General features: G+C 37.4%; 1 protein-coding gene across 1 annotated transcript in view; it reads left to right on the top strand.

Moving 5' to 3' along the window:
* PRKD1 (protein kinase D1) overlaps positions 1–26930 on the top strand; it is a 140568-nt gene that overhangs the window by 60777 nt on the left and 52861 nt on the right. Inside the window, exon 2 of the mRNA XM_080619139.1 lies at positions 13266–13404. Within this exon, the coding sequence (XP_080475265.1) occupies positions 13266–13404 (139 nt within the window). The remainder of the gene's footprint in view (positions 1–13265; positions 13405–26930) is intronic.

The raw sequence follows: 26930 nt of genomic DNA, 5'->3' as shown, positions 1-26930 counted from the left end.
CTAACATGCGTAAGGGACTGTTTAAAATAAGCAGTGGGAATGTCATCTCCCTGCTTCTGGGAAAGAGGTCAGCTATATGGCAGTGAGCTGTTTCTATGCCACTTAGCCTTGGATCCAGAGAATGGTTCCTCGCTGGTTTAGTGGATATAGTCTTAGAAACTTCTCGTTTTCACTTAGTGATTAGATCAGAAGCTAATCTTCTAATTACTGATCTAATCACTTCTTATCTAATCTAACACTTTTTCAGGAATGCATAGGGCAAAAGAAAGCAAGGATCTGTACTGCTGTTCTCATTTTCCTTAATCCTTGTGACCTGGCTCCTTGCTGCTATCCTCAAGGCTCAGAAGACATTAAGGTCTTTCCTATACTTTGTTCCAAGCATATTTTTCTTGCTTTGGTGATCCCTCTTCCTAACTGTAGTTTCTCGCTACTCGTGTGGTGAGGGACGGAAGCACTAGTTCCCTCCGAACTAGGGCTGAGACATAGAGCATTCACGGAATGCGGGTCATCAACGATTTATTGCGCAGTTACAATTCCTTATATTTGCCACCCAAGCACCTCCCCAGAGTCAGCTGGTTCCTGTCCCTCCTAGCAGCTTCCCATCCATGCACCAATCCCTACATCTCCCCCGCCTCAAGACTAGAAAACTCAGGGTTTTAACAGCTATTCCAGATAACAACTTATAACTCTAATTAACTAAGTAAGAAGGGTTGGTGCCACTAAGTATTTACACACAGTGCGTATTACATAATCAAACAAGAAGGAAACAAACATCCTAATACTAATAAACACAGAGCGTCAGCCTAAAGGGACATAGACGCAGGTGTTTCCGGCCTGAGTGATGTTGTATTCAACAGCCGGCTACAAAGTTTGTAAGGCACGTCGTGACTGGATCCGTGAGTGAAGTCATTTGGACACATAAGGGCCAGGGATGTCATTTCACACCTCTTTCCATCACTCTCTCCCAGATATAGCCGAGCTCCAATCACCACCTGTGAAATATAGCTCAAATACAAACTTACAGACACAACTACAAATACAGTAATAATCATTTTGCTGGTACCCAGCGTAGCCCAGTCTCCCCCTCCACACAGGCATAGCCCTGCCCATGAGCACGTAGGGCAAATGGACCTATCTTAACCTTTTCCAGATCTTTCACCCGTACCTGTGGATACGGGGGTTTGTCTAGAGGTGGAGCAAAGTGCGAGCTCATCGGGGATTGTTCACTTGATCCACACGAGTATTGATTTAAACTAGTCAGAACAGAAAGTAAAGGTCGGCGCACAAGGACTGCAGGAGTTTCTCCGGGTACGGTCTCCCCTGCCTCAAGACACATGAGGCAAGCTTTCAAAGTCTGGTGTGCGCGTTCGACGATAGCTTGGCCAGTGCTGTTATGAGGACAACCGGTCTTATGTTCAATGCCCCACTGTCGTAAAAACAAAGCCACCAGTTGACTTGAATATGCTGGACCATTGTCGGTCTTGATCTGGCTAGAGACTCCCAAAATCGCCATGACCTCGCGCCAATGCAAAATGGCCGCCTTAGCATCTTGCTTGCGTTGTGCCGTAGCCAAGATGACACTGCTACAGGTATCAACCGTGGCATGTAAATAGCGCATAAAAACTGGAGCGCAACAGTCAGGGACTGGCAGACCTTGTGCAACACGGTCTGCACTATTGTTACCTTAAGTCAGTAGTCCAGGGATGTGCGAATGACTATTACAGTGATTTGGGCAAATTTCAGCAGCTTGCTCAGACAAAGCCTGAAAAAGGACCTGCGCACACTCCATCGTAGCCTCAATGGCTAATGGGGTCCACAGACCACTGTTGTAGCACAGTAGCTACAGTATATGCTTCCAGAAATCGAACTGCTATTGGCTAGATGTAACCAATATAGATTCTGATTGGCTCAGAAGTGCAGTCCACACATTTTGAAGCAGGTAACAAGCTCGCTAAAATTATCCATTCGCTACCTTTCTCACATAACTTGCAGTTTCACCATCCCGCTCCCACATCTTGTTAACCTTGAGCAAATGCCAAGTTCCTTATTCTACTGCACGTAACTGTCCTTTAGTAACCTAAGGCTAGGCCTTGCAGCCTGGGTAACTTGAATTCAGGCCTTGCAACTTAACTCAGAGTTTGGCTAAGAGCAAACAGCTGGGATTGCTCACATGTCGATTGTTCAGCTGTATTCTTCATAACCACCATCTCCTAAGGCTAAGATGTCTGGGTTGGTAACGAAACGTCCACCGTCCCTCAGCCACTCCACAATTCCCTCTTTTTGTTTTTGAGCAAACCAGACGGATGTTACATTTTTCTTAACCATAGATATCACACACCACAACATATAACTTGCTACTAATACAAATAAAACTAACACACATAATATAGTTACTCCATCCATCATCTTTCGTTAGCCGTTTAACCCCCTCTTTCTATTGTTGTATACTCTTATAAATTGATTCCAAATGATCTGACAAATTCATGCTGCCCATTCCCTCAAATTCAGCACAACCATGCCCCTGTGCCAACAATAAAAAGTCGATTGCTGCCCTATTTGTAAGGTGGCATGACGAACACTATCAACATCAGTCAAGAGCCCACTTAGTGCAAGCATAGTAGCATTTGTCAGTTCCTTCTTATCTTGCTGGGATTCCTTCAGCTTTTGTTGTCCCTTGGTTCATGTCCGACTCCACGTAGGCACTTGCTGATCTGGGTACGTGGCCGTTCTTTGCCAGAAAGTCATCCAGATCTCTGCCTTTTTCTTTCTATACAAGCCAAACACACTTTGTAGCACTCATAATCATTTGTTGGATACATTAAAAATACACAGCACCAAAATCAAAATCGTTAAAATGACAATAAACACCATTAGTCCACCTTTTACTAGAGCAACCAGCCAACCTGTCAGTCCCCATTCACCTAATAAATTGTCCAGCCAAAAGGCTTGCCCATCCTCATACACCATATGTAAGATCTTAGCATGTTTCCATATTTCTTCAACATAGGTCAATCACAGGCTGCTGGGTCTGCCCTTTTTCTCCTGGATGGCTCTCTGATAACAGGGGAGGCCATCCCCTCACATCAAGGTCTGGCATGGCATGTGTCCCCACCACTCCACGCCTGCTGGGTTGCAGCCAACAGCAGAGCTAAAGGCTCTTCTTGGTGGCAAACACAGAGGCCAACCCAGTCTTGCCCTTGACTGTGGTAGCAGGCATTTGGTCAACCTCAGTTCTTGTACCTCGTTGTCAATGCAGAGTTTCACCTGCTTCATCCAGTAACAAGTTGGTATTGTGGCAAAGCATACACAGATTTACATTACCAGAGTAACTATTACAGGTTACAACAGCATGTTGAAAATGCTGATGGCAGTGAGAAACCAGCCAAAGAATTTTCTTACCAGTGGAGTTCTCCTACCCTCTTAATTTGTTCCATTACCTGCTTTATAACACTACCGTCATATTAGAATATTTCTAGCTTTTGCCTTAGCATTTTCTAGCAGCTGCTGCAAATTTGCATGGTCTAACATCTTTTACAAGTAACAAGCCCACACAATACAAGGTATAGTTTCTCATTAGCAACTGGCTAGTAAATACAGGTGGTTTGATGCACAAAATCACAGCCTCTAATAATAGCTACGTTACAAGCACACATATTCAAGTTGTTACTTTTCAGTTGCCCCCAAGTGATGTCCTGTAATCATTTATTTTTCTCTTCCTCTATCTCATTCTGCTCGGGGTATTCACTGTCAGCTCCTGTAGCAGAGGCATCGGGTTCCTCCACTTGTCTGTCCAGCTCATGGCAAGGCTTTGCAAACTTTGCAGGCAGCTGCCATGAACCTGTAGGTAGGAGGACACAAACATACCCCCTCTCCCATGCTATCAGCTCTTGAGAAGGAGCTGGGTTGAAGTGATTCAAAGGCATTCTGATGGGAAAGAAATGTGAAGCTACAGCTGCCTACCTGCTTATCAGCAGCCATAAATACCTGCCAGCAACAACGCTTTGCATTAACCCTTTCTTGTCCAAAATGTTAATCTGCTACCCATTAAAACTTTTACACAAACCCAACAACAAAAAATACACAGAACACTGTCCGCCCTCAACACACACACACACACACACACGCATGGGATCCCACAAGCACATTCCATACAATTACAATATTTGAAACACAAAACCTAGACAATCATTATTCCCACTATATGGTCCCTCATACAGAACGTGGCGTAAGGACCCTGTGAAGACAATCAAAAATCAGCTCCAAGCAGCATCATTGCAGTGTGAGGTGGCAGGCTCAACTTTAGCGGGCGTCCCCGCAGAGGCTCTGCACCCCCCACATCGCACGAGCCTTGGGCTTTTACACTGACCAAAATGCACACTCATTCCGATGCAGGTGGCCAGCCTACATCGGGAGAAGTGGTCAGCAATATCCATGAAAAGTCTCCAAGGGCTAATAGAAACATGGATATACATGGATATATATTTGCCAACTTCTAGTACATGTGGATCACAGAGAGACTATCAAATGAGTTGTATATGGGGTTTCAACTCCACAGCCCACCACGGCACTCACACACCGTGTTCAAAAGGCTATAAGGGTACCTCTTTTTTTTTTTTTTTTTTTTTTTTTCTAGAAAAATCAAAACCAAACTAAACACTCCGGCCTGGTAGCCAAGGATAAAGACAATGTCGTTAGTAGGGAGGATTCCCCCAGGGTAGGCTTTGAGGGTTGCTGTCGCTCATTGTGGGGAACCCCCCCGTCCCCTGCCCTGTCACACAAGGGGGAGTGTTGCCAGGGCTCACCACACTCCACTTCCCGGTTTTTTGCTGCTGCCGTTGTTGCTGTTGCCGCGGCCGCGGTTTCCGGCAGTCGCACTGCAGCTCCGGCGCTGCCCGCTCAGCCGCACGGCCCGGGGGCTCCAGCTGTGCCTCCCGGGGCACCTTCCTCCACAGCTCCAGCGCAAAGGTCTGCACCCGCGGCTCCTCCACTCGCAGTGCCTCCGTGTCCCGCAGCCGCTCCAGCAGCTCCTGTCCTGGAGACAACTTTCTCAATGGCACCGCACGTCTCCCCTAGATCTCCTGCTTTCTTTTCCCCAGCCAAGACCGCTTCCAAAAGCTCTTGGCGGATCCATCCCCATCGGGAGGTATCTAATACGTCCACGGGGGCCTCCACCGCCCCCCGGCCTCGCAACCATTGGATGCAGTGGCCCGCTGGCCCTGAGTATATCGCCTTCGGCAACCCAGCTTGCTGCACGAGGGTTTCCAGTACCTGTACCACGTGGCTCACATCCATCGCTATCACGTCGGGGTCACCACTTGTAGTTTCTCGCTACTCGTGTGGTGAGGGACGGAAGCACTAGTTCCCTCCGAACTAGGGCTGAGACATAGAGCATTCACGGAATGGGGGTCATCAATGATTTATTGCGCAGTTACAATTCCTTATATTTGCCACCCAAGCACCTCTCCAGAGTCAGCTGGTTCCTGTCCCTCCTAGCAGCTTCCCATCCATGCACCAATCCCTACACTAACTTCTCAAGATTTCTTTGGTTGCTTTTTACCTTTCCAGTGCAAGATCTTTGTTCATTGGTTATTGGTCTTCCTTTCTGTGCCTCTGACAAATGGGCTTGACTTATGCCCGTCTTGGGTAGTACTGCATTGTAGGCAGTATCAAGTTGACCAGTACTATTTCTTTTTCTGATAGTTGTCTTCCCTGTACAGCTTAAAGGTGATTGCCTGGGGAATATAGAAAATAAGGAGAGAAAGAAAAGGGAATAGGCATTTTTTGCCTATCCTTGTTGTTTGGTTGCTTGGCAGTCAGTGGAAAGGTCTAGAGCAACTCACCATTTCTGAGCTGTCTTAAGACAGCATGAAACATCCTGGAAGGAGATGGAGATACCATTGCTACTGGAGCAGGCACCAGCTCCTCTTCTTACTTAGATGTTCTTAAATATATTCTGTATAACCATAGTGTGAAATTCTGTTTAAGCTCCAGAGTTTGTGTTAGTTTGTAGTAACTAGTGGTGCATGTCAAGAAAGTTTCTGAATGATTATGTTTTTTTCCACCAAAACTGTGAAGTCTTGTGGTATTTTCTTTATGTACATATTACTAATATTTTCATGAAAGTTTTGTGCTTGGTAAATAGAGCCTTTTAAAAATCTCTTGGATTTTGCAAGTGAGTTAATAACAACTTCCACAATTAAGTGAGAATTTAGGCAGTCCTCATGGCCAAAATTTCTCTGCTGTGTTGTAACCTTTGCAGAGAAAAGAAATCCTGGCTTCTAAAAATAAAATGCATTGTTATTTTAAGAATTTAAAGAAGAGTGTTTCGGTTTGGTTAATATGATTGTTTCAAAAGTGTTGTACCTTTATGTATTTCTTTTAAAACAGTTGTATCAATATAAGACTACTTTTTTATTTTTACACAAGTTAGGGTTAGGTCAACAATCTTGTTCAGGTTAGGTCAACCTAACTTGTGTTTTAGCGCAAGTTTGGCAAGTTAGGTTAGGTCAACAAACGTTCAGTGTGACTCAACTTCTCCACATGCTCTGGAGGCATTGTTTAGCCCATAGTCCCTACGTGGGCTGGATCATTTCTTTGTGCTGTGAAAGACTTCCATGTTTTATCAAGGTTCTTATTGCTGTTATGGTAATCGCTAAGGACTTCTCTAAGAGGAAGGCTTGCAGAAATCTAATTTAGGAAGAAAAAGTAGTTATCACTAAAAAAGACAGTTCAACTTAATGTTAGGAAAAAGTTCAATGAAGACTGAAAAACTTAAAAAACTCTGATTACTTCATACAATAAAGCAATGGAAACTGTCCCTTACAGGAAATGTGTGAAATCGTAGTAACATATAAAAAAACAGAAACAAGAAGCCTTTTGATGGCAGCTTTAGAACTGAGAATCTATCTACCTGTTAACAAAACCATGACAATTCTAGTATGATCAAAAGACATATATTTTTTTTTTCTTTTCCAGAATGATCACAGCAACAAGCTTTTTCAACTGTTGGATTACATTAGTAAATGTAAACAGACATCACTGTTTTCCAGCTTTTCCAGATAAAGTTCTTTATAAGGAGAAAATTAATTTCTCATAAGATTTTAATTTGAGATATCTACTGTGCTAATCTTACAAATACATAATTATTAAACCAAACTGTTCAGAGAGTTGTCTGATCCTAGACAGTTTCACTTTTAATTTCTACTAGAAATTAACTACATTTCTAATAGAAATTTAATAAACTAAACTTTCTGCTGCAGTGAGAGGCAGAATACATTCTCAATTCAGATAACTGTATATGCTTAATTATTATTAATTATTGAAAAGATCTCAGTTAATATTGGTTATATGTTAATATTTTGATATATTAGGTGTTTTAAAGTTCTGTCTCTTTAATAGTAAAATCATTTGATTATTACAGTAACTGGATAGAGTTTTAAATGCCACCTTTTTTTTTCAGCAGTTTGTCTTTGATCTTTGTATTGCGAACAATCCTTAATAAGACAGCATAGTTCTAGATCTACATAGTCCAGCTTTGTGCCTGCATGTATGGCATTGAAATTACTAACTGACACAATGGATAATGGTTTAAATGAATTACTGAATATTTCGTAAGTTTTAGTGAAATTTAATATGAGTCTGTGTTTGGTTTCTTATTTTTTTCTCTAGCATCACTTGAAATATTTTTAAATGAAAATCCAGAATTTGCATAATTATTTTGCTTCTATACAGTTATTGGGAAAATATTTTGGTGAATTTTCTTGAGATGTTTACAGTTGCTAAGGGTGAAAACACTTCAGTGATTGCTTTTGCTTTGGTGTCTGCTGAGGAAAGGTTAGTGCTGAGCCTTTTTTTCACCCTGGATATTTTATGGATAATCTGCTGCCATAGTACCCACAAGCTGAGCAATAGCAAACTATTACTTGAGATCCTGATCAGCAGGTGTTTTTCATCTGAAAAGTGATTTTAAGGCTAATGGGTAGCTAACAGTTACGTGATATTTTCAGGAAATGAAAGAAGCACACAACTTCAGTCTGCTTAGCAGTGACTTCAAATGTTAGTAGTGTTTCCTGTTTTTGCCATAAGAGCTGCTACAATATCATATAAAACTTCTTTTTTATGAATGTTTACACAGCATTTTTTTTAAGGCTCAGTGTTTGGAATGAACATCTGGTACACTTTTCCCAAATACTATACTTCTGTTGTGGTAACGTCTAAGGAGAAACTCTTGGCGTAATGTAAGACAAGTATTGCTGAAAAAGCAAGAGTGAGAATGCTCAAAACTGACATGTAGGTCTTTGTTGTTGAAATTTTTAGAAGTAAACCTTAGAGTAATCACACGTCTTGAGAGGTATGTGTGTACATTTTATTTCTTGTGGAGATGTAAATGATTAAAAGTAGCACTAAAGTAGTATTCAGTCTGTGAATGATCTCTGCATCTACATTCAGTAAATATTGGTAGTTTGAACACTGGTAAATTAACAAATTTATATCACTGCTACCCAGCAATGCATGGATTGTATTCAGAATTGTAATACAGTTCTAATCACTGCAAGCAGCACTAATGTATGCTACCTTGTTAGAGAATATTTCATTTTCCATTTTAAAGTGGACAAGTGAAAAAATAACTTGCAACTTGATCCTGAAACATTGTCTTGCTAAAACTTACAGCAGTCCCCTTTTGTCATCTGTGAAACTGACTTTGAAATGGAGATGATCTCTGAATTATAAATTTTTCTCATCAAGATGGCTGACATCAGTTTGACTCTACTGGGACATAATTGTATATTTGTCTACATGAATGCTGTTTAACGCTAATTGACTGAAACTTTTTGTCCTGAAAACTTATATGTGTGTGCTTTCTAAATAGTCATAGTGATCTATATAGTCAAATTGTAAGTCAGTTTAGTGCAGCTTTACAAGATGCAGAATCCAGATCTTGAATTTTTAAGCCTGATGAACAGTTAGTTTTACTGCCAGAGTTTTGTTTCTTCATGGGAACAATGAAATTTTTTTTATATGTCATTGTCAGTATGATGAAAAACATGATGTATTTACTTTTTCACTTGTTAGATTAGATAATATCTTGCATTGAGAATAGTACTTGTTTATATGTGGTACAACTTTTGCAACAGTTTACTAACCGTGCATGAATATCTCTCTGGTGCCTCTGGTACCTTACAGACTGCTTATCAGTTATATAGATTGAGGGAATGATACAGTGCTTCCCCTGTAAGTCTGTTGCACTGACATAAACCTAATAGTGAATGGCATCTTCATATCAAGGCTGGACAACTTTTAACTGTTCGTATAGTAAAGCTACATACATCTTCTAAGGATAGTTAATATTTTAATAATAAAAAAAAAGTCTTCTGTCAGTTACCTTTGGTTTAGTAAATTGGTTAGAACCAGACCTGTTGGGACTAGATGGTCTTTACGGTCCTTTCCAACCCTAATCATTCTATGATTCTCTGATTCTGCTTAATAAATGAGTAAATGATGTAAAAATTAGTAATATACATTTAATCATACTTTTTATCTAAACTGTCCCCATTTGTACTAGATAATGTATTTTTTCAGTACCCTGCTTTTTAGGTCATATGAGGTTATCTGCTTTATCCTTCTATCCCAACATAGAAAGATCAGCTTTCAGATTCCTGACATTAGTTTAACTTGTCTGTTGAAAAACCCTGGAGGAGATTCCCTTTCTTAGGCATTACTTATAAGATTACTTTTTTAAATTCTTACCCTTGCAAGGGTTTTCTTGCCTCCAGTCTAATTTCTTGCAATGTATCCCTTCATGTGTTTTTGATTTGCTAATCCTTAATGTTCTATGTAGAGGAGAAACAGATTATTCCCTTCCTTATTGTCGTCAGTATTTAAAGACTTCAACCATTTATGCCTGCATCCCACACAGGGACTGCATGTATCTAGGCTAGAGAACCTTCCTTTTTATGGAGAATGTTTCTTATATCTTAATGATCTTACACATCTCTCATAAATTGACCTTAAGTAGCAAAACTGAAAGTACAAATTTGGAAAACAGAAATAAGGCTCTTAAAAGGATTCACATTGCACACTGGATAATCTCTTCAATAGTAATTTCATTCCTTCTTATCTGTATTTTCTTCTGATTTTTTTTTTCCTAAGTGGTTTTATGAAAAAATACTCTCAGCTTTTCCAGAACTTCAATGTCTATGGCAAATTTTCAGCTTATCTTCAGATACAGTGAATCTTCCATTCTTAGACTGAATGTGTTTTGTAGTTTCAATTGTCTTAGAAGTTCGCTGTCCAATATTCCTTCTCTTTATTCTGGAAAATATCTAATAAATAACATCAAGACAGGGATAGACTTGTATTAATACAGAAGTTTTGCTGAATTGCAAATCTGGGATGCAGAATTGTTTGTAAGGGATATAAACCATGTTAGAGAGCTGATGTTTCTGTTTCTGAAAAAAGGGAGGGGGGAACACTTGAAACATGCAACTAAACTGTGGCAGTTTAACAAGCCGTTCTGCTGTAAAGGTTATTTACCCGGTTTCAGTTGTAAACTAACATACCCTATATTAAACCACTGAAAGCAGTTTAAGATGATACATTTTGTTTCACACTTGGAGTAGGCAGATATTGTGTATATGGACAGTTATGATGTCTCAAGACTTGTTAAGCATCCAGAAGTAGATCCTGTTTCTGAACCACATGTAAACAGTTTCCTACTATTCTGATTCTAAAATAATCAGAAATAATGCATTTTCTCATTATAGCAATTGTAATGAACATTTTACTTCTGGCAATTTCACTTTAAGCAACTATTTTACTGAAACAATGACTTTTATTACTGCTGTAAATTTAGATCCAATACCATTGGATTTAGTTAGTTCTTAGTTAGCTCAGCTTTAATTAGCTTTTAGATAGTTTGACATATATGTATTTCCTGTTTTGTCCTGTATTTGGCAAAAATAAATGCTATTTATAGTGTTTTAGTACTAAGCAATATGGCTGGTTTTTGTTTACTTTTGTTTGTGCAAATCAACATTATTGTTGGCAGGAATAATCTTAGCTGAGGGAGTATTTTTGTCACTGTTGCAGCAGTTGGTCCTTTTACAATGTTTGGAGAATCACACCATCAAAATAATTTTCTTGGCATGAGAGTAGTTTATCTGGGGAAAACTAACTTGAATCCATAAGATAATTCTTGTATACAATTAAAAAATGTTGTGATTTAATTTATTTTTCTCTACAGAATATAATAAATGATACCTCAAAATACACATATTTGTACACACATATATAATATGTGTCTTACAGAACATACTTTTCTAGGTAGAAGAACATACTTTTCTAGGTAAAAGAACATACTTTTCTAGGTAAAAGAAATAGAGCTAGTTTGAAAAGAGCAAATGGAATGGGAATATAAATACAGTACCGACAGTTTAAGTCATAGTGAGTAAGAATGCCTGTGTACAGTTAAGAATGGTTCCTGGCTTCCCAGGAAAGGGCACTTTTCTAAGGAGAGTATGAAGCAAGCAAAAGGTGCCTGCACAGTGAAATCGTCCAAATATGGCAGCATTTCATTACTTCATTGGTTATTTCATGCAAAATGTAACTTTTGGCAGGCCAACAACTCCATTAGAAGTGTGGCTTATATGAAAATTTTATTTTAAATGAATAAAAATTCAGTATTCCTCCTTATTAATTTTATTTAGCATTCGACTGAGACTGTGAATATGAATGGTTAACTGATTACTAGGAAAGATTTAAGAATATGTATCTCTTCTAGGTTTGTAATCGTAAGGCCTGTTTAGAAGTACATGTGTTGATGTTGGTGCCAATGTACTCAAAGTTTGGCAATAGCTTGCTAACTTTTCCCATTCATAATTAGTTGATGATAAAGGTGTTCAAAGAAATAGTATATTGTATAGATAAGTGTTCCAGTTAGGATTTTTAATGTTTGCACAGTGCACATGAAAAAAAATTCTACATTTTTAAACACATGCACTATAGGAAAATTGCAGGTACTCTGTGAGAATGTTTTTATGTTTCTGGTAATTGTTTCTGTTCAGTATAAAACCTGTATGAATAACTAGATACAACAAATATAGGGTTTTTTTTTTCTAACAGGTAATCTGTCCAAACAAAAATTAGTGGTGGTTTCGTACTTATGATATAATCTGGAATAAACCAGACAAAACTTCAGAGAATTAGATGCATTTCATTCAAACCAGGCGTCTGACAATTTTGTGGCTGTCTTCACTGCATGCTTTGAAGCTTAAAAAAACCCCATAACTTGGGATACTTGGATAGGTTCCAAAGCTTCCAGTAATCAGTAATTAATATATTGTTTTAAAGTACTTTTTTTGGGTTCGTTCTATTCTACATTGTTTTCAAAGTCATTATAACCTTAAAACCTGCTAGTTTATTTCTTGAACTATGTTTATCATTATGTTTCATTTACTACATATTGATAAGGTTCCCAAATAATACATGGAGTAGTCCAGTGATGTTAAATTGAGTTTTCTTGTATCAGAAAAAGGGGGTTTCTTGGTTGTGTTTTCAAAACAAAGTCTTAGTTTTTTAAGTTGGGAGTGTGAAAAAAATTGTGCTGCAGGAAATAAAAACAAGCACCCAAACCTGAAAAAAACTGTTGCTTAGATAATAGTGTTGCTTAGATAATAATCTCAAGTTTAGTTTATAACCTCAGAGTTTTAAAAAATATTTTTTAATTTAAACAGAATTTAATATGGTTTCAAAGCTCCAACTTCTTTACATCAAAGGAAATGATGATGATTATGTTTGGAGACACTGTTTTATGTTTCTAGTCTTAAGAAATGGGTATTTCTAATAAGCTATGATTTAGTCATTGCATCTTGGCTAGAGCTGAAAAATATTTCTTCTAGCCACAAGTCATCTTTTGGGCAGTAATCTGGGGAAAGATCATAGAATCATATAGACTGGAAGGGAGCTCCTTAGGTCATCTAGTCCAAACACCTCCTCTAGGCGGGTCTAATTAGATCACCTTGCTCAGGAACTTGTCTTTGAAAAAGTTATCAGCAGTAGCAAAGGGATTCTCTCAGTTCCTAGTTGGTGCCGCATTGCTCACAAAGAAGGAGCCATTTTTAGAATATAGTGATGAATATCTGAAAAAAATGTATATTGTGTTTGGTTCTAGTCTAGTCTGCCCTTAAAATTTAATTAAATATCTTAATTTTATAGTTACGTATCTTGCAGTGTTGTAAATTCTCATGGGTTTGCATTTGCATTTGCAGTTCCCAGAATGTGGTTTCTATGGAATGTATGACAAAATTCTGCTCTTCCGCCATGACCCTACTTCTGAAAACATTCTCCAGTTGGTGAAATCAGCTGCAGATATCCAAGAAGGAGACCTAGTTGAAGTTGTCTTGTCAGGTAACTAAAAACCAATGCAAATTACTTTCATGCTTTTGCAACTGAAAATATCCACAATATTTTTATCCCATATGGGAGTCAAGAAAACAGGAAATTTTGTTTGTATGGACTTTCATCTACACTGGGTAAAGATCTTTCTCAGATATATGTATAGGCATATTATGCCTATTAATTTTTTTTTTTCTTATTGCACTGGATACTTTTTAACAACCTGGAGTGCAAATTTAACAATAAGCACAAATTCTATGACTGGAATGAAGAGGAAGTCTGCACCTAGGAAATATGAAAGCCAGAGGCAACTAGTTGATAATATCAGTCGTGCAAAGACAGAGTATGAAAGTTAGAATCTGAAAGTTACTATCAGGTGAAGGTATGTAAGAAGAGATGTAGTATGAGTGAATTATGAGGTGAAAGGCCAAATTTTGGAGGCAGTGAAATGACAAATGGATTTAAGGAGCATGTTTAGTCAGCAGAGTGGCCATAAAGAGTAGATTACTCTAATTGAAGTAGGAAATAAGCACAAATTCTGTGACTGGAATGTAGAGGAATTCTGCAGATGCTATTAGGTGTCAATAGGACTTGTCAAAATCTTAGATGTAAGAAGAGATGAGGTATGTGACTAGGAATGGGGCAAAGTTCTCAAGGGGATGCAGTCGAGTGCTGGAACTGTAAAGTTGTGAAGATGGTATTTGACAGATAAAGCTTAGAAGATGGTTGAAGGGCTTTATTTTGGCAGTTGGAGCATTCAGTGCATCAGGAAGGGCACTTAAAAATAGGAAGACACATATGTCAAATAAAAGTAGAAATTGTATCTATAGAAGAGTGGTGAAGAGAAAGCCAAAGTCCTAATAGATGCTGAAAAGAGAGGAGGTGAGAGTTAGGTAACATAATTTAAGCCAACCGAGCTTTTAAATGTAGTTTTGTTGTATAGGACCCTGTTCCATACTCTTTGATTAGAATAGGAAGGCATACGATAAGAAATAATGCAAGTCATTCCTGAAAGTCATCATTCATCATCTGCTTTTTTCTATCGGGAAACTATTTTTTTCCTTTTGAAAAGATAATTTCTGTTTCACATTTCACACAGAATGTAATCACTCCAGATGAGTAAATCAGGTTTAGTGGAAAAAAATAAACAAGGAATTTAGTGCTTTATTTGATGTATTGTTCATATGCTTTTGAAATGGAAGCCACATATCTTCCAGTTTGGCTAAATTAGGCAAGTAGCTGTTTTAATCTTCAAGAGCAGCACTTCATGCAGTACTTGCAAGTCCTATATTGTTTAAGAACTATATTGTTTAAGAGCATTAGGGAATTTAGGGCTTTAGTTGAAGCATCTCTCCACAAAAGAGGTCAAGCATAAAAAACTGTGCAATATTTAGAGAAAGGGCTATTAAGCCAGCACTGTGTGAAAGTGTGAGTGGTACATACAGTTGCCCAGGAGCTGTATTTATTTATTTATTTATTTATTTTTTTCCCCTTCATCTTGGAATATAAATTGCTGGCTGGGGGCCTGGAATTTTTAATATCACACAGTACTGTTATACTGCGTTCTAGTAACCAAATCTTAGCTAAAGGTAGATCCCCAAAGTGCACTCTTCTCTTACCCATCAGCTGCATCATGTCATCTGGTTTGATTTTTAATGAACTCATGAAAAAAAGTCATCTTTGTTTATTACCTTGTTATTGATTTACATGATTTCTGCAATGGACAGTTTCTCTTTTTCAATGTACTGACTTTATCAACTGTATCAAAAGTTGGGCAGCTGCAGGAGTTTGTCATGATGGGTTAAAAAGTAGAAACGAAGAAGAAGAAAACGAATTTAAAGAATACAAATCTTTTAGAAGGCCATTGTAATGGAGGAAATTCATAGATTAAGAGAATTGTTGTATCTCATAAATTTACGACACAGGACACCTGTGTACTATTATGATGTATTGAGAACTAAGTATATGTCGTGATTTAAGCCCAGGCCGTAAATTAGAGCCACGCAGTTTCTACTCCCCCACCCCCACCCCCCAGAGGGATGGGGAGGAGAATCGAAAGAATGTAACTCCCACGGGTTGAGATATAAACAGTCCAGTAACTAAGGTATAACACAAATCACTACTGCTACCACCAATAATAATAATGATAAGAGAAATAACAAGGGAAGAGAATACGATACCGCCCGCCGGAAAAGAGCCCGACAGAGAAGAGGACGTGCCCTTATGGGTAGCTCCCAGTTGCATCCCTGGGCATGATGTACTGTGGTATGGAATACCTCTTTGGCTTGTTTGGGTCAGGTGTCCTGTCCCTGCTTCCTCTCGGCTTCTCCTCCTCCCTGGCAGAGCATGAGACTCACAAAGTCCTTGGTCAGGGTAAACATTCTGACCAGCAACTGAAAACATCGGTTTTATCAGAATTATTCCCAGGCCGAAAGTCAAAACTGTAGCGCTGCGCCAGCTACTAAGAAGGAGAAAAAATGACTGCTGCTGCTAAACCAGGACAGTATATTATAATTTTCTTACATAGTTTCATAGTTTTACAGGAAATAGGGTGTGATCATACCTCCATAGTCATAGTGTTTCTGAGCCTTCAGTTCTTGATTTTGTTAACTTTTCACTTAAAAAAAAAAATAGTATTTGTAATCCCTGAGAATAGTTCTTGTTTCAGTTTTGTCATCCTATTATCAGTAGTTACTAATAGAATTAGTTTCTTTCTGTCTCTTTTACTGTTTTGTTATGTTTCGGTTTTGTGTCCTTTTGTCCATGTCATCCAGACCCCCCCTGTCCACTATATCTAAGACTAATATGGAAAATACAAGGGGAAAGTATTACTATCTCTTCAACCAACTACCAGGCAAGTGCCAAAACCTGTTTCAGATGTTATTTGGGGAGTGCCTGATTTATGAAACTGTAACTACAGCCATCACTCATGTCCTTACTAAAATGAAGTGGCTTTTTTAACTTATGAATCAGGGTTGAGGAATCCTAAGACTCTTCCAGCGAGTTATACTGGTTTCTTAATTCCGTGTAGCCCAAAGACTATGGTTTTGTTTTCATATTTTTATAGAGCAATTGAAGCAATAATTTTTCTCCTCTCTGCTGGAATATTTGAAAGTTTTCCTTGGGCGTTTTCCTTCCTTAGTAATGAAAAATTGTTACCTATGAAGCATATAGGTAAGTATTTTTAGTGTACTTTGTCAGCTTTGCTAATATATTGTATTTAAAAGCACTTTGTTTTAAACTAGATTCGGACACTAAAGATTTTAAACAGCATAGAGTACTTTAAAAAGTGATATTGCTCTCAAATAATCAAATTAACACAGTGTTCATCCAGTGTTGGATGGTGCATACCAAAAATGTAGTCTGACCCTGTGCAAAAGATGGAAAATTATTTATTTTTAGTTTATGATTTATATTATTATTTAGATTAAGTCTGTATCTCTTGGACTAGGGAGGCCAGAGCTGAACGCTGCCCAGTGCTCGAGTGGCCGTGCAGTGATATTCGTCAGCACTTAATGGTGCAACCTGCCAGCCCCATGGATTTATATATGGCCAATTTGCTTAAATGTTCCTTAATCTGCTTCTTCTCTGCCAAAATCTTTCTTACTCCAGGTTTTCCATCTGGTATCAGGGATCTGGGATTCCTGAAGGCTGATCTTGTCAGTAAGGACTGAGGCAAAAGAAGGCATTGAGTACCTTGGCCTTTCCTCTAGCCTTTGTCGCCAGGTTGCCTGTCCCATTCAGCAATGGGGCCACATTTTCCCTATCTTCCTTTTGCTGCTTTAGTTAAGAAGGTGAAGCTTACTATTCGTATTTTAATCAAGTGGTATTTTCTCTTAATCTTGTGGAAATCAGCATAGCACAGTATGGTGAAATAGGACTGAAAAGAGATTACAGGCATGCACCCCACATGCTTTAAGTATGTCTGTGTTGTAACATGTACAAGTATCAGTTTTTTCATTGATTTTCACCTGCGCTTTTCTCTCCTGTTGCTTGAGTTCTTGTGTGAGTCAGTGCTCTGCTTTTGAACTCTTCTGCTTTGGTGGGCATACCCATGTGAGTAAGCAAGCTGATTTATGTAAGGTAGTAATTATGCCTTTCATTCCTGTTACGTTTTAAGAAACAAAACTGGGAAAATACCTTTTAACAGCAATTCTTTAACATTTTAATTAAAAAAACCTGTTTTTGTAAGGATGATTTCACTTCATCTTTATCAAGCCATTGTCTGACCACAGATCATCAAAATACATCTGTAGGTCTTCTAGCTACTAGTGAGGTAATGCTCCAGTCTTTTTGTTACAAGTAAAGATACTTCTTGACAAGAAAGGCTGTGCATTTTTTTTTGAAGTTATTTGCAGCACGGTTTAGATTGCTTAATTTTATGCTAGTGATGCCTCAGGAATTTCAGAACATCACAATACTTAAATTATTTCATTTTCTTGCCCCAAAGCTATTTTAGTATTTCAGTATCAGGTTAAATAAGTGTTTAATAGCAGATGTCTCAATCTGAGATAGTGTTTCATTTAAAATAATGCACCTTAAATACCAATAATGGATGTAAGAAATTATTGCTACAGTACATGCAATCAGAAAATTTTATTTTATTTTCTGACCATTAGCTTCTCAAGAAAAGCTTAATGCATTTTTTTACTCTATTCTGTAAATCTAAGTAGATGCCTGTTGTGAGATACACTGTCTTTTGTGCACTGGAAGATTGTAAGGTTCTTATATAATAAAACCAAAATCCTAAAGAAAGTTGTAGTAGCTTTATGATTTTGTTATGTCAAGCAATGTATACATTAAAAGATTATACAAATTGGACCTCTGAAGGCAAAGTTCAACTGGTTATTACTTTACTAAGGTACTGGGAACAAAAATGTGAGATGTCAAAAGTCTTATACACTAATAAACTTTATTTACAAATCATCTTCTCTCTTTTTCTCCAAAAATTGCAAGTATTTTCTTCTGATACTACTTCAATAATCCAAAAATTATAAAGGGCTTCATGGAGAACCACTGCTTAAGTATCTAGTTCACATAGGTCTGAAGTTAAGAAGTGTTTTTTCCCCTCTTCAGTTACAGTGCCATGAGTTCGGCAAGAAATATAATTTAATTCCTCATACCTCTACGTGTAACTTTTGTTTGTTTGTTTTGTTTGTTGGTTTGATTTTTTAATAAGCTACTGAAATCAGCTTTAAAAAAACAACAAACAATCAGTTGTTACACACCTAGCTATGTAAAGAGATCTTTCTATGAAACCTTGACAACAGCATGAGTTTTGCCAGTGGAGGAGGGGTAGAGTCTACTCTCAGTCACCAGTTGGTGATATCTCAAGGAGTTTAGCAGCTGAAACCGAACAAAAGGGGTGGGTCAGTTGTTTGCACCTTTTCAGTTGCATTGTCATACCAGATCCTCAGTGTGATTTCCTGAAGCTGGAATCCCAGCTTTCATCAACTTGCATCTGCTTTCAGTCTTCCTCCTGTCTATTGCTGGAGTTTCCTGTGAAGAGTAATTGCTAAGACATATTTTCTTTATTGACATGCTGTAATAACAGCTCCTAAACACTACAGCAGGCGTAAGTAAAAGATTAGCCATGCAGTGCCTGTTCCAGTATTGCAGAATTGGGAATGGTTTCCTTCTCCCAGTTGCACATGAACTTTAACATGGTAGAATTCTCACTGGGCAATGCTGTGTCTTCAGAAGACTTTTTCACTAGATAGAAAGGACAGCAAATGAAAAATGTAATCTGTCATGGTCTGATAGATGATTACACTACTACAAATGAAAACCCTCCATAAACACTTAAGAGTATCAGTATCTTCCCACAGAGAGTCTTAACTAAATACAGCAATTCATTTCCGCAATGTTAAAATTCGTGTGTTGTGGAGTGGAGGAAAGAATTCCCACTTCTGCAATACGCGGGAAGAGAAAGAAATATATAGGCAGTCTGTAATGTTCAGGAAGGTATTGGAATATATTCAGGTGTAATTTTAAATTATTACAGGCTTAAGCAGTTCATCACAAATCAGCCGAAGATGGCTTATCTCTCCTTTTTAATTAAAAATACAAATAATAATTGAAAAAAAAATCTTCCACCCAATAAAAAAAAAATAATAATAAAAAAAAAAAGCACACACCCTCTCCTCCAAAGCAACCAAAATAAAATATAAAGAACAGCAAAAAAAAGGAAGTTTTTACCCAGATAAGTTGTGGCTTCCCCAGGCAGTGTTCAATGCCAGGTTTGACAGAGTTTGAGCAACCTGGTCTAGTGGAAGGTGTCCCTGCCCGTGGCATTCTGTGGGGTTCTGCCAAAACCATTTTATGATTCTGTAACATACAGAATGAATAAGAATGTTTTTCATGAATCTTAATAATTTGGGTATGCCATGAAAATTTATTCTGAAGGGAGGAAAACCCCCTCTGAAAATGAGAGAAGAGAGTGGCTTTGAGCGCTGCAGGGGGTGATATTGAGCACTTGAGCAGTGGGAAGGACATATGAAATGCAGTATATGTTCAGATGCTTATACTGAACTGGTTGAAGTGTTTTATTTCTAGTCTACATTACAAATATCTAAACAGAATATAAGTTCTAAAGCTCTGTAAATTCAAGGTATGTTATGACAAATGTTTTCAAATGGCATGTCTAAAATAGGCAGTTGTGTTACTGCTACGGCTTTGCTGCTGGAAACTCTGTGCACTGTGGGTAAACGTCCCCTGAGGCACTGATATCTGATGTCAAAAGCTATATACTGATCAACTGCATTCATTTTTTATCTCACATGTCAATACTGGTCAGGGTAAATAAAGCTGAACTGTCAGTCCTAGTGCCATGGGATTATATAATCAGTTCATATCCTAATACTGTGCACTTTCTAATTTTCATTGTATTTTACTTAATTACAAAGTTTTTTATAAAGGCTGGACATCATGTGATTAATTTTTTTTTCCTTATTGTACTTGCTTATGTTCTTGGCAGTTCAAGGAATAATAAATGTGACCATCTTCTGGTTTAGACCTTATATTACAGGTTCTTGAAAGGTATGAAAATTTATCTGGAAAGATTTAGAGTTGAGAGGAGTTGCTCATTGTAGCTGAAGCTCTCTAGTTCATTTTAGGGAAGAAAATTGTACCTGTGAATGTCATACAATATAACTGAAACAATTTGTGGTAGAGCTAGAGGTTTCTGGAAAGACACAAATAATTTAATAAGTTCAGAATGCAGCACCTGCTGTGCATTTATATTCATAATGAACATATTATTTGTATTTTGCACTGGTGCATTATGCAGTAGCATTTTAATGGAGTGTAAGAATCGCATAACTCACTGAACAAATGTGTGTCTGTCTGCTGACTGGTCCAGAGGAGGTAAGCACAGGCTATTGCAGTCAACCAGATGAATCTTCCTTCATTGCCAGTATAGATTCTGGCATTTTGGAAGTGAAAGGTCGTTCATTATGACAGCGGAAGCAAAAGGGTATGTTGATTTACAGATTCAGTCAGTTGCGCATTAAAAGAGGAAACTTTCATTATGAACATCAACAGCCCTCATAAATACAGTTTTATTTTTACCTTTTACCTTGTTTTTTTCCTTTTATGTATTTTTAAAATATCTCTTTTAACACTTTTTTTCAGTTGACTGCATGGGATTCTCATAGTGTTTGTATAGGTGACATGGGGACACTTCAGAAATGTACCTAAAGCCACAAATTTGTATGTTGAACCTAGGTTTATTAGGCTGCACTCCTTAGCATTTTTTGAACAGTGTCACTAGTACTATTCTGTCAGTAATGTATTGCTTAACACATTGCTGTTTTCTTAGCTATGCATTTTCTATTTAATTTCTTCTTCAAAATGTTAGAAAAGTTCATCTGGTCTCTTGATGCACAGAAGAGAAAAGTCCTTTAATAGTGCTGTGGAAATCTCCACTGACGTGTTCATTGAATTCAACATTTACTTAGTTAAATTGCATTTCAGAGTGAAAAAGCATCCAAACCTCTGGAGGAAGGATTTCATCAAGTTTTGTTTGTATGAATGGTTCTTTTTGACTAGAATATTCTCAAAAATTAGTAGACAGCCCAAATCAGGAAGCAGGGTATAGAAGTTGCAATCAGAGTTATAATCAAAGGTAGCTGTAAATGAGTAGCTGGTTATTCATAAACACTGAAAGGAAGAGAAACCAGAAGTTTCTCTTGAAAACAGTCTTACTGTTTGCTCAAGAAAAGGAAGTAAATTTATGTAAGGTGATACTTAAGTTGAAAAGTGTTCTTCAGTCTTAATGTGATAATTAGTATTTGCTATAAGCTTCAACTGGACCTGTGAAAAGGTTGCTTTCATGTTCCACTCATGAAATAAAGGATGCAAATGCATAATGTAAAGGATGCGTAACATAATGTAAACTTCACAATAGACTTGAAACCACCACCACTTCATTTGTGACCTTTTTGGATGAACTATATTTTCCCTTAAATGGAAGCAGACTCTATAGAAGAAGCTGACAAATGGGAGTTGCTGTGGGTCTGTACTTCTATACTCGACTGTTTTTCAGTTTTGTTTTTCAAGGACTTCCAGGAAGCAATTATTTAGATGCCTTCAGACTTACGTTCTAACCAGCATAGTTTATGTCCTGTGCTATACCTTGTTCATGAAAGTTTATTAAACACTGCTGTGTAAATTTGCCAAGTCTTTTCATGTTACACAGAGCAAAAACCAATTTTATATTTACAGTTTTAATATGAGTTTTCTTATAAAAATTCTATCATTTTTTAATGGGGCAAAATTACGTTGAAATGTAAGAGATCTTTGCCCACTGATGGAAGGCAGACGATGAAATGTTCGCATCTTGTGTGAATTAGTGGAATGTACTTCATCTGCTTGCTGTGAGCAATTGTGCTCAACTTGGCAGGATTCCTGAAGCAAGAAGGTCAAATAGCAGCTATTTTATGTTCTCTTGCTGAGCTGATGAGGGCAGGAATTGATCCACTGCTTTGTTAAGAAGCTGTTTCTGTTTTAATATCTCGTAGACAGTACACCACCTGATTGTTAGATGCAGACATTTTTTTGGATTCAGCACAGTTTATACTGTCTTGTATATGGTGAAATGTATTGAACTGAATAAAAGCTGTAGATAACTATACAATTATAGTAAATGATGTATCAACATATAACTGGATTGTAATGTTAGTTCAATTGCCAGCTCCTTGGGATAAACATTATGATGTTATATATCTCTGAACAGCATTTTATAGTACTTACGTAGCTGGTCACAGGTTGTGATTTTGCTTTGCTGTGGTTGAAAAGCATCCTTCTCTTGGTGTCTTAATGGCTATGTTAACGCTTTTTTTCTGGTGTCTTTGCGAAATGCAACTGTCTTTTCTCTATCCTGTCTAAGATTATATATGGGGGTTTTTTACAGTTATTCTTTCTCTATGTCCTTTTAATGGTCTCTAACTGTGATATTATTTCCTATTTCTGTAGAGGTCAGGCTCATTACTGATTCAGTTAAATTGATCTTGCATCCCTCATTCTTGGTCAGCCTACGTTGTTCTTGGATCATGTATTTCAGATAGATGACTTTGTATTTGCAGTTCTTAGGACTAAAAGATTATTTTCTTCTTTGATTGTTTTGCTTTGTCTTTTCTTCAGCTCCTAAGTGTTATAATTGTTACCTTGTAGATACAGACTTCAAGATTCATATGTTTTCTGTGTTAGAAGAATCTTTTGAATTTCCCCCTACTGTCTTGCCTTACTATACTTTTCTTTCTGCTGAGGAGGGAATAGGTAAATATAGGATGAAAAAATAGATAGCCTATTGACATCGCTTCCTTATATTCTCTGTCTGCATCATTGACAGTACACATAGAATAAAACAATATGCGACAGGCAAATGTTAGTGTGGAAGCAGGTAATGTGTCAACTTCACTTCCAGTGCTCATAAAGAAATACAGGCCATGCTAGTTATTCTTCCTTGGGTGTTTCTATGTGTTTTTAATATTTAACCATTATCTCAGCAGCAGAAAATTTGAAATAATTGCAAGGTTTTATGAGGGTGGATTGCAAGAAAGCAAGCAGTGAATGACATTAAGTTAAGTAAGCTTTTAGAACCCTATTAATTTTTCACTCATGTCAAGATTTGAGATGTGATTTTTAAAGCTTGATTAGTTGGTAATAATAAACAATGTCATTTTGTATTTATAAAAAAATTATGCTAAATGTTGAAAAAGATGCTATTGGTAGGGAAGATGAACTTTCCTTGAGAGAAGTTACACAAGTCTTTCTGTTGGGCCAGGACCTTTTTATGAGAGGCTACTGTTCTACTTCAGGCTAATAGATGAGGCATTCTGCTTGGTCCAGTTCTCAGAGATAATACATTATCAATTTATTGAAATTAATGAAAATAACAACTTTTTTGTTCAGTTGAGATAGCATACTCAGTTTTCCAGAAGTCATGCAATCATTTTCTTTTCTAAAGGCTCAAAAAGAAACTATGCTTCATGAAAGAAGAGGTTAGATGCTCAAATGTATGAATAACTTTACAACAGGAAAGAAAGAGTGGAAATGCATTATATTTTCACAGTGCAAGCAGGTAACTAGCAGAGGTTCTTAGGTCTGTGCTGTTAAATACATTCATAAGTGATCTGGAAAGCATGACTTAGTAAAGTGTCAGTGTCACCCCAAATGAAATCCAGTGTAGATCAGCATGAAGTGTTAGGAGAATTTATTGATTTTTATCTACGTAACAAGAGTCTCTGAGTTACGTATACTCCCTAAAGTTGAGAAGTTCAAGTTATAATATGAAAATACAATTTCAGAGCTCAGTACCAGTAGAGAAAAGTGAATACTTGAAGTTCTTAGGAAAGGAATAGAGACAAAACTGAAAATGCTTGTAAACATTGTGTCATCTGTCTTTGTCACCTACTCTCTGCTTCAGAGAATGCTTTTGCAGCAGAGAATGGGCATCTGAGGTGGTGGAATGAGGAAATAGCACCAGATGCTGATGCTGCTTTGGGGACTCATCTTTGAAAGGCAGGATAGTAGATTTTGGTCTAGTTCAGTAATTCTTATGCTTTTGTATTCGTCTTGCAAGATTTCACTGAAAAGAAACATTTTTCAAGTTACAGCAGTTTAAAAGCGGTAACCTCAAGGCGTGCAAATTTTCTGTGTTGTTATGATTAGGGTAGAATAAGCAATTACATGATTTTTGTTATGCATCAATAAGTTGTATAGCCAGCTTTCCAAGAAAGGTGGAATTGAAGTTGATTGCAGTTCATTAATTGCATTCACTGCTGTTAATGCATTTAAAAAAAATTCCTATCAGCTTCTAAAGTAGATCAAATTAATTCTTGATATTAATTTTACGTTATATATGTTTGTTCTAAAGAAACAACAAACTTACTTTCCTTAAAGTATCTTATTCTCACTTGGGTGAGGATTTTTTTTTCCTTTCTTGCTAATTTTTACTCTGTTAATGTGATACACATCACATTTACCCTTCTTTAAAAGTCAAAATTACCACTTAGTAACAGTACTCCATAGATTATTCAAGTATTATATTTCATCAATCCCACTTTAGCTGATTCTTTCTTAAAAGACTTGAGGTGGTCAATGAAACTTGGAGTCTGTGGTACAGTGTCCTGTATTTTAATGAATATGTTTCTGCTTATTTGGGGTTTCCGTGTGATGTTATCATCTGATTAGCATTCTGAATCAATATTAAATCCTTGCAATTAAAAAGGCATTAATGGAGAAAACAAAAGGGCATGTTAATACAAAAAATCTTTTCCATCAAAGGATGAATCAACTCTATTTACTATTTTACTAATTTATTTAATCTATTTAGTCTTTCCTTCCTCTATAGCGTGTGAAACTTGGACATGGCTATAAATTGTTTCACAGGATATGTCTTCAATAGCACTTGAGCTTTTCTTAAAGGTAGAGTGGCAAAGTCCCGTAGATCAGTGGTCTCCATGTTTGTGGGGTTTTTATTGTGCACCCCATCACTAAAAATTTTTCAAGCATACACCCCCAATATATGTACGTTTATTTATAACTTATGTGTGTTGCTGAGGTTTTAATATTTTCTTCCTGCAGCCTAATGGATTATCTTGTGCATACCCACAGGTGAGTGCCCTCACTTTGGAGACCTCTGCTATTAGGTTCACTTGAAGTTGTGTATTAGAAAAAAAATTGTTCATCTCTAAAAAATGTTGAAGTCATCTTTTTTGAGTATGTGAGAACATGTAAATTAAGTTTTCTTTCTTTTTCTCAGTTCATATTCTTTCAGTTGTTTTTGCTGCCAACACAGATTCTCATTAGAAAACCGCCAAAACTTGAAGATTTCTTTTTTCCCCACCAGACTCCATCCCCTTCCATCAAATAGTAACCTCTCCCACTTCACTGTCACTGGCTACAAAATGTAATGGGGAACAAGACTTGTTTAGGCTAAGCAGATGACCCTTTGATTTGTCATGTGTTTCCATTTGATATATTTGTGTCACAATTCCTTTGACCAATACCTGGTTGACCAAACTTTTTCGTCAGTGTATTTGTTAAATGATAGAATTGAGTGTTGAATGGAAAGTCGCTGTTAATGATTCAGCGAGGATCATAATGACAAATGTAAGGTAACCCATTTGGCAAAACTTGCCCATCAGACCAGTTGTGTTGTTAACCTGTCAACAGTTCATTCTGCACTGCTTGGATATATGTCAGGGAAAAAAAAAGTCTGTTGGGAAAATTGCTCTGCTGTTTCAGTCTCTGAATTCATGGTCTCAATAACTCATTACTCCACTAGATTTCAAATAGATATGGCTCACTCACACACACACAAAAAATGTCTTTCAATATCACTCTTAAACTGATAGAATTTACTTTCATTGGCTAACTGCTGGCTTTGGTATTTTAAAAGTGCACATAGGAACAGTGAGTCTCATCGTATTTCCAGCAAATGATATTTGCAACCCTTTGTGGGAACATACACATTATCTTTTAGGAAGTACTTGAGGTTTGTAGCTAAAGGTCCGAGCACAAACAAGAAAACCTCCTTCCCTTGGGGAATACAATGATTTGAAACAGAAACTAAGGAGGAAGAGACTGAAGAGCTGCCACAGTTTACAATCTGCTGGATTGGTTTTTTTTTCTATCTGAATGGTAGTGTAACTCGAGCCCAGAGGCGTTGTCATTCTTACTGAAATCTGGCTCTTAGAGAATGTTTCTGTTAACCTGGTCAAGATGTGTCTTGTTGCCAAAAAGAAGTTTAGAGAACTTGCCTGCTTTTTGGGCCATGAAGACTGGTATCACTCTAGATTGTTGGTGCAGAAGGTCATACTACAGTGGTTATGTTTGCTTCCTGATTGTTTTTTTTGGCTTCCTCCTCTTGAATCCGGTAAACTCTTACTCATTTCCTCTCCAAAGGAAACAATTCCAGTCTCTTAATGTCTCCTTATATGGAAGTCTCTTCCATGCCTCCAGTGGTTTTTCTCATCCATCAGTTCTTCTCTCTTACCATACTTCTTTTTGGGTCAGTCTCACAGAAACTGAAC

This window comes from Psittacula echo (genome assembly GCF_963264785.1).
Source record: "Psittacula echo genome assembly, chromosome: 5".
NCBI classification, from domain to species: domain Eukaryota; kingdom Metazoa; phylum Chordata; class Aves; order Psittaciformes; family Psittacidae; genus Psittacula; species Psittacula echo.
The sequence above is the reverse complement of the archived record's forward strand: the minus strand, read 5'-3'. Positions and strand labels throughout refer to the sequence as shown.